Below are 8900 nucleotides of genomic sequence, written 5' to 3'. Positions count from 1 at the left end.
TGCTTGCTAGCTGTTTACATATTCTAGTATAGATAGCTTTTATTAGCTAAGACAGCAAATACATGAATAACTGACAAATGTGCATATGAAAATATTCTTGACTGGATGAATATGGGTCATTTTTGACCCATGTTGTGCATTAGAAGGGGTTTGCTTAGCTTGTGCATCAAAGGGTTCAGAGTCAGAGTCAGAGAGTCAGAGAGGTTTTATTGTCATTTCAGCTACATACAAGTACATATTGAAACGAAACAGCGTTCCTCTAGGATCACGTTGTAACACGGTACAAAAAGTGCAAGACAATACAAAACAGTGCAAATACAACAATAATACAAAAAATCCTATAATAAATAACTACAAAAGATATTCCTAATTATCCCTAATCTAAACAAGTAATTAGAAGACAGGACTAAAGACAAGTGTTAGTACATGATGGTGAATAGATGGTACAATGGTTCATGAGGTAGTGACATGTTGTACATTAGCAGCGTAAAATTGGCAATGCAGATAAGGTGCCTAAAAAGTAAATAAGGTGCAAAATACAAGTAAGGTGCAGAAATTATTGTGCATTTCCAGGAGGTGTGCAAAAATACAAGTAACATAGTCAAAAATGCAAGTAACATAGTCAATAAATACAGATCAGTGTGTGGCAGCAGAAAATTTCCGGAGGAAATTGTTACAGTACTGAGTTTAGGAGTCTGATTGCTTGAGGGATAAAACTGTTACACAGTCTGGTTGTGTTAGTCCGGATGCTGCGGTATCGTCTCCCAGACGGGAGCAAAGTAAAAAGTCCATGTGATGGATGCGTTGGATGGATCGTCCACAATGCTGAGAGCTTTGCGGATGCAGCGGGTGTTAAAAATGTCCGTGAGAGATGGAAGAGCGACCCCGATGATCTTTTCAGCTGTCCTCACTACTCGCTGGAGAGTCTTGCGGTCCGACGCAGTACAATTTCCGAACCAGACAGTGATGCAGCCGCTCAGGATGCTCTCGATTGTTCCTCTGTAGAACGTGGTGAGAATGGGGGGTGGCAGATGAGCTTAAATATATTATTAAATAAAATATTATATAAAGCAAAACTGTTCGGTAGAAAGCAATTCTGCATCTACGTATATAAATAAATAGTGGTTTTAAATCGGGGCAGTGGTACCTCAGTGGTTAAAGTATATAAACCAGTGATCAGAAGGTTGCAGTTTCAATCCGTATTATTGCCTAGCTGCCACTGTTTGATCTAGCGATCCCTTTGTTGATTAGTTAGTGTCAACGACGTCATTAGCTCAGCTTACCAGATTTTGTTTCTTTGAGCTTGTTGGACATCCCAGTCTACCATGGGTGTTCGTATGGTAGCCACCTTCATTGTGGCTCCACTATTTTGCGACAGCTTTCACAAGATCTTGGAGTGTGTCTGTGGGAATGTGTGCCCATTCAATCAAAAGAGCATTATAAGTTGAATGAGAAGGCCTATAAACTACGCATTTGTTTATTGCTCAGTTGCACTGTCGCAGCACAACAGTGTAAATGACAGAAGAGTGTAAACAAGCCTGTGTTTTTCAGATGTTTAAAAAACATCTGTTTGGAATGAATTGTTTAAAACATAGCTTTGCATTCTACGTTATCTAAAATAGTAAGAACAATTATTTTTGGCAGGTGCGTTTTTAATCCACCACTGCCTGTTGATTGTGATTTGGCTCCAGATGGCGCCATTTGGTATCAGTTGCAGGGCTTATGGGTTCATGGGGGTGTGTTATGGGTGTGTATGAGAGTGAGATTGCCTCCCATCCACAGCATAAATGCTTTTCCCCAGCAGCAGGTTCAATCTCGCATCGCCTCTGTGCGCCTGCTTGGTTGCTTGATTAGCTTGGAGCAATATTGCGGGATGCTGTGCGTAAAGCTGCTGCGCTGGTGGAACTGCGCTCTGTGTCAAGCTGCCACTTTTCTTCTAACTTCTTATCAGACTTCAAACTCTGAGAACTGACTTAAAAAAAAAATTTTTTTTTCAATTGCGCACCGGTGTTCTGAGCTCAGAGGCAGAAATGAACTGCACGGCGTTTAACCAAACGGACGGCGGCATGTTTTCTAACCGGACTGAGGAGATGCTGTGCTGTAACTTCTCCTCGGTGGTGACGGATGATGGATTTGCGGCGGCTGCACAGGACGATGAGCGCAGTGTGTTCATCATGCGCGCAGTTCAAATCGCAGTCATGTGCGTGCTCTCCCTCACCGTCGTGTTCGGCATCTTCTTCCTTGGCTGTAACTTGCTCATCAAGTCTGAGGGCATGATTAACTTTTTGGTGACGGACCGGAGACCGAGTAAAGAAGTGGAAGCGGTGATTGTGAGCGTTTATTAGCGCGCAACAGCGCCGGAAATCTTGGAGACGCCATGCACAGACGCACCTGTTTCTGCAGTTTACACAGATCAAGCTGTGTTCTAAACTGCACAATTATTTTTCCCAAACAGTTCTGCATAGTGCTGTTTAACGCACTGTCTGGGGTGCACCATACTCCTGCGTTGTGTGTGATGGAGAGACCCTGCGAGTTCGTACTTAGCCAAAGTGTTTAAATACTCACACCGCTGAACTTCCAAAAAAAAACACCTTAACTATTTAGAACCAGAACTATTATATTGATGTTAAATTCAAATCAATTTTAGGAAAGTATTTCTTTTTAGCGCGCTGAAAGTGTTCCACACACCGTGCATGTTTTACAGTCTGCTCCAGGCAGTGGTTCATTTTAAAGTTTCTTATTTTATGTATGTTACATTTTTGTAAAACTGAACGGAATGATTCAGATTAGTAAAATATAATGTATTACATTTAATGTAATAAATCTGAAATTGTACATGAATTTGTTTTGTCTGGAATTATGTAATTCAGTGCCATAACGCACAGAGATGTACAGTATATGCGTTCAGTTAGGCTTTTAAAATATTGTGCAGCATCACCAACAGCTTCAGTTATTGCAATAACTTTAATCACTTGATTGGCGTTAAATAAGATACTATTGCCCATATGAGTATATGCCTTTTTCATAACGTACATACAGTGTATCACAAAAGTGAGTACACCCCTCACATTTCTGCAGATATTTAAGTATATCTTTTCATGGGACAACACTGACAAAATGACACTTTGACACAATGAAAAGTAGTCTGTGTGCAGCTTATATAACAGTGTAAATTTATTCTTCCCTCAAAATAACTCAATATACAGCCATTAATGTCTAAACCACCGGCAACAAAAGTGAGTACACCCCTTAGTGAAAGTTCCTGAAGTGTCAATATTTTGTGTGGCCACCATTATTTCCCAGAACTGCCTTAACTCTCCTGGGCATGGAGTTTACCAGAGCTTCACAGGTTGCCACTGGAATGCTTTTCCACTCCTCCATGACGACATCACGGAGCTGGCGGATATTCGAGACTTTGCGCTCGTCCACCTTCCGCTTGAGGATGCCCCAAAGATGTTCTATTGGGTTTAGGTCTGGAGACATGCTTGGCCAGTCCATCACCTTTACCCTCAGCCTCTTCAATAAAGCAGTGGTCGTCTTAGAGGTGTGTTTGGGGTCATTATCATGCTGGAACACTGCCCTGCGACCCAGTTTCCGGAGGGAGGGGATCATGATCTGCTTCAGTATTTCACAGTACATATTGGAGTTCATGTGTCCCTCAATGAAATGTAACTCCCCAACACCTGCTGCACTCATGCAGCCCCAGACCATGGCATTCCCACCACCATGCTTGACTTTAGGCATGACACACTTATCTTTGTACTCCTCACCTGATTGCCGCCACACATGCTTGAGACCATCTGAACCAAACAAATTAATCTTGGTCTCATCAGACCATAGGACATGGTTCCAGTACTCCATGTCCTTTGTTGACATGTCTTCAGCAAACTGTTTGCGGGCTTTCTTGTGTAGAGACTTCAGAAGAGGCTTCCTTCTGGGGTGACAGCCATGCAGACCAATTTGATGTAGTGTGCGGCGTATGGTCTGAGCACTGACAGGCTGACCCCCCACCTTTTCAATCTCTGCAGCAATGCTGACAGCACTCCTGCGCCTATCTTTCAAAGACAGCAGTTGGATATGACGCTGAGCACGTGCACTCAGCTTCTTTGGACGACCAACGCGAGGTCTGTTAGGAGTGGACTCTGCTCTTTTAAAACGCTGGATGATCTTGGCCACTGTGCTGCAGCTCAGTTTCAGGGTGTTGGCAATCTTCTTGTAGCCTTGGCCATCTTCATGTAGCGCAACAATTCGTCTTTTAAGATCCTCAGAGAGTTCTTTGCCATGAGGTGCCATGTTGGAACTTTCAGTGACCAGTATGAGAGAGTGTGAGAGCTGTACTACTACATTGAACACACCTGCTCCCTATGCACACCTGAGACCTAGTAACACTAACAAATCACATGACATTTTGGAGGGAAAATGACAAGCAGTGCTCAATTTGGACATTTAGGGGTGTAGTCTCTTAGGGGTGTACTCACTTTTGTTGCCGGTGGTTTAGACATTAATGGCTGTATATTGAGTTATTTTGAGGGAAGAATAAATTTACACTGTTATATAAGCTGCACACAGACTACTTTTCATTGTGTCAAAGTGTCATTTTGTCAGTGTTGTCCCATGAAAAGATATACTTAAATATCTGCAGAAATGTGAGGGGTGTACTCACTTTTGTGATACACTGTATATCATGCATGGCCATGGCCAGGATATATACATTTGTGCTAAATGCACAAGTTACTTTAAACAGGACTATATTGCTCAGATATTGAAAGTTTAATATTTAAATAACGTGTTCTACAATCCACTGCATGACTTTAGTCTAAGATTGTGTTGTGCTGTAAATGGGAATACATTTGAAATACAGATTTAACTAAATAAACCTACTTGAGGTGGTTTATATGAGGATATATTGCACATATTAAGAGTTTTTTTGTTATATTTGAATAAGCTGTACCATACAAGCTGTGCATGCTTTTAGCTTAATAGTGTCCTGTATACTAATAAGTTCTGTTCATTTAAATGCATTACAGTATATAAAAAACTAATATATTTTATATAATAAACTTCATTTTAGTTGGTTCAGGTTATTTTGTTAAGGTGTTAAGTATAATGTAGCCATTTTAGCCTTGTAGTCTTTTCTTTAAAATTGTATGCAAAGGAGTATGCTTTTTATCTTTATTATTATTCATGTTGTCAGTATTACCAATGTTTACATATATTGCATTATAATAATATACAGAAATGGATTTCACAAAAAATTCACTTTTGATGTGTTTCAAACTGCCTATATAACTTATATATAAATTAATATAAAATGTTTTCTAAGGCTAAATATTGTGTAGGACTCACAACAGATACATTTATTGCATTATTAGAATTGCTCTTGCGTTCAGTAAAATATTGTGTTTTTTATTGCATTAGGTAGATTTTACTACTAATAACTGGGTCTATAAACTTCAGAATCTGTAGCCTAAAAATATTAAAAAGTGTACATACTGTAGTGTTTAATTAACTATATATGAGTGTACCTGTTTTAAATTAGGTATGTTCATCAGCTTACTTGATTAATAAGCTAATTATATGCAGACATGCTGTTCATTTCAATTTATGGATTTGAATAAGCTAACTGTTTTCACTAGGCTATAAATAGATTTTTCATTTTTTAATCAATTTGTATTGCTTGTAAACTGCTAGACCCATAGGGATAATTACTGTTTAAGTAATATGTCATGCTATAAAAACCTGTTTAATTGATGTGCATTGGGATGTGGTTGCTTGAATAATGTGCAATATGATCCATACAGCTATTATTAAAACATATCTTCAGCAGTTTACCAATTTGGTTATTACACATATGTAAATGCCATAAAATAATAAATAAATAAGCCCTCTTTTAAAATCACATTCATGCAAGTATGCCAAGATAAATAAACCATAAGCACACAATCGAGCATTCCACTTTAAAAAGGAACAGAAAGAAACATCAGTGCTTAAGCTGGTTCATACCATGTCACAACATACATTATTTCACTGGATTAAATAATTAATAAAACATTCCTGAGGTGATCATTTGATTGACAGCTACAAGGGCGATTCATTAATGAAACAGATCAGCTTGAACAGTTGTCCTACATAAGTAAACCTTTTGTTGTCTTGATTTGCCTGATTGAATTACTATGAATAAGTCAGCAGGTTCAGTCCAAGAGTAAAATGTCTTCATTTCACAATTTATCAAGTGGTAGCATTTTGTAGTCCAATAACGTGATCATCCTTCTATTATTATAAATCTAAAAGGAGTGAAAGCACAAAATGAGTGTCTGTAAATCACTTTTAAATGTGTTTACCAGAGCCAGCCAATGTCAGTGATAAAGAAGCCTTTCCAGCTGTAAGACAGACCTATTTATAAGAGTGTGAGAGAGCTGTGAGCTTGTTAACTTCACAGTGAATAATAAACATTAAAGGCACATTTATATAAATCTAGCTGCAGCACAATGACATCATGTCTATTTAGGTAGAAGGAACTGTTCATGTAAGAAAGTACTTGTGGTGTTTTATTTTTTTTTAAGTATATGTCAACAGCTAAATAAAGAACTGTCATAATTAACTAAAGAACAGTATGTCGATAACTCATTGCCCCTCTCAGTACATACAGTGGCGTGGAACTCCAGGCTATGTAACTCCTTTAGTTTTAGTTTTTTTAATATACTTTTAGAGTATTTATACACTTCAGAGTCACAATAAGTTATAAACAAAAAAAGTATGGACTTTTTTAAATGTCACAGGACAGCCTGAAAACAGCTGGAGCAACAGTTACATGGTGAACTATAAGCAATGATCTGCATTGCAATATCTATTTCTAGACCCCATTTAAAACAAAGCAGAGATGCATGTCTAAAATATGCACAAAGTGTATGTCAAATCAGAACCAGAATTTTTTGGCAATAATTTCTCATTATATTTACAAAAGGATGGCCTATATGTAAGATTCAAACACATCATATCCACAGTGAAGTAGGAAGGTGGGAGCATCACAATGTGAAGCTGCTTTTCTTACATGAACATATAATGTAATATACGCTATTAGATAAGAATGTAATATCATTCACAAACAATCTAAAGTCTCTATAAGACCATTCATGTAATGCACATGTGTGTATGTATATATAACAAACATAGGCATTCTATCTGCCCTAAATTATCCTTTACACGTTACCTGAAACATTAGTTTGAACAAGAGATACTGTTTAAAGCAACAGTTCATATAACACTAAAAGGGGAACAAGATAAAACATTACATTAAAACAGCATTTATTTAAAACAGCATAAAGTAGAGATATTTAATGTATTATCAACTTTATTCATATTGGTAAATATGCACTAATTTCTAATTTAATGTCTGCAACACTTTCTAAAATAGTTGAGACAAGGACAATTTAAAAATGTAAAGTTTTGTGTAATGTTCCAAAACATCTGTTTTGAAATTTTCCATGGACAGAGAGGTCAAATGTTGTTATCATGATTTGTTTCTGAGCAATAATGGTCAAAGGTTTACCACTTTGTGAAAAACAACTGTGTAAGTAAATTATTCAACAGTTTCAAAATTGAAAGAATTGTAGAACTGTACAATCTTATGTCTCAATAAAATATTATTAAACAATTTGGAGAATACAATGAAATTTTGATGCAGGCAGAGCCAAAAACTAATTATGCCGACTTTTTTGGGCTACGCTTACCTAAATTTGACTAACATAAAGTGGAAACATGCTGTGGCAAAGGTAAAGGTGAGACATTCAAACTCAACAACACTGTACCTAGCATGATGGTTGTAGTACTAAGCTTTGAGGCTGTTTAACTGCCAGTAAAATAAGTGCTAAATCAGGCATGGCAAATTAAGCCATTGGATTGGCTTTCACAGGGTCATGACCTTAGTTCTATTAAGGAATATGTGGACAGTACTGAAAAATATCACAGCCAGAAAATCAACATAAGTGGTTGATATACCAAGTAGTGTAATTCAAGACCCAGCTAGAGTTGTGCTAGAAGCTTGGGGATGGATGTAAAAGAAGAACATTATATCCAAATATTAGGTGTGCTGTATGTATATTTTGACCAGTCATATTTAATCATATTAAAAACAAATGAAACTTCAATAAACATGCAAAAATCTTCCAACCATTTCAAGCCAAATCAAGAAGTGTCATAACACACAGTATATGACCCTTACAAATGAATGTAAAGTTACACTCTAATATTAAGGCATTAAGGCAGATAAATGACAAAAATATACAAACATTCAACATTAATAATCATTAAAAATAAATAAATGAAAAGAACAGTCTTAATAGTTTTATTATTCTAATTCTTAAAATAATTCCCAGATGTATTATTTTACACTTTTACCATACTTACATTAAACTGTCATTTATTCCTGACATTTTAATTTTAATACATTCATTAAGTATTTAGAATGTTCTGCACAACGGACTAAGTAATCATTTTTGAAGAGTTCAAATTAAGAATGCAAACACACCACATTAAGCACATCTGGAGGGCTATTCATAATCATGCTGTTGAGTGCATTGGGCTGATAGAGCTCAAATTGAGTTTGTGGACACATAAACACTGCAAAATGCGCTCAAATGGGCTGTTTAAAGCCATTACTAATGCTTTCCCTATTTTTAGTTTTTAGAACTAATGTATGCTCTGCAGATCCATAATTCGGCTAGACCTCACGCTGACAGAGAGAATAAAAGAGTCATCAGACCTGTTATCAGTATTATCAGTCTACACATGTAAAATACAATACTGTGTGGATCTGTTTACAACAGATAATTAAGCATAAGCCTGTGCATACACAAGTTTAAAGAAATAAAAATGTAAGTTAATGGATGAGGAGGGATGTT

At 37.0% G+C, this 8900-nt stretch overlaps 1 protein-coding gene across 1 annotated transcript; it reads left to right on the top strand.

The window, feature by feature from the left end:
- Nucleotides 1-2030: 2030 nt before the first annotated feature.
- rprma (reprimo, TP53 dependent G2 arrest mediator candidate a) lies at nt 2031-2772 on the top strand. The gene has a single exon (XM_063006484.1). It carries the CDS (start codon nt 2031-2033, stop codon nt 2343-2345), a length of 315 nt encoding a protein of 104 aa, XP_062862554.1. The 3' UTR covers nt 2346-2772.
- Nucleotides 2773-8900: the final 6128 nt, after the last annotated feature.

Source organism: Trichomycterus rosablanca, chromosome 12 (genome assembly GCF_030014385.1).
Source record: "Trichomycterus rosablanca isolate fTriRos1 chromosome 12, fTriRos1.hap1, whole genome shotgun sequence".
Taxonomy (NCBI): domain Eukaryota; kingdom Metazoa; phylum Chordata; class Actinopteri; order Siluriformes; family Trichomycteridae; genus Trichomycterus; species Trichomycterus rosablanca.
The sequence above is the reverse complement of the archived record's forward strand: the minus strand, read 5'-3'. Positions and strand labels throughout refer to the sequence as shown.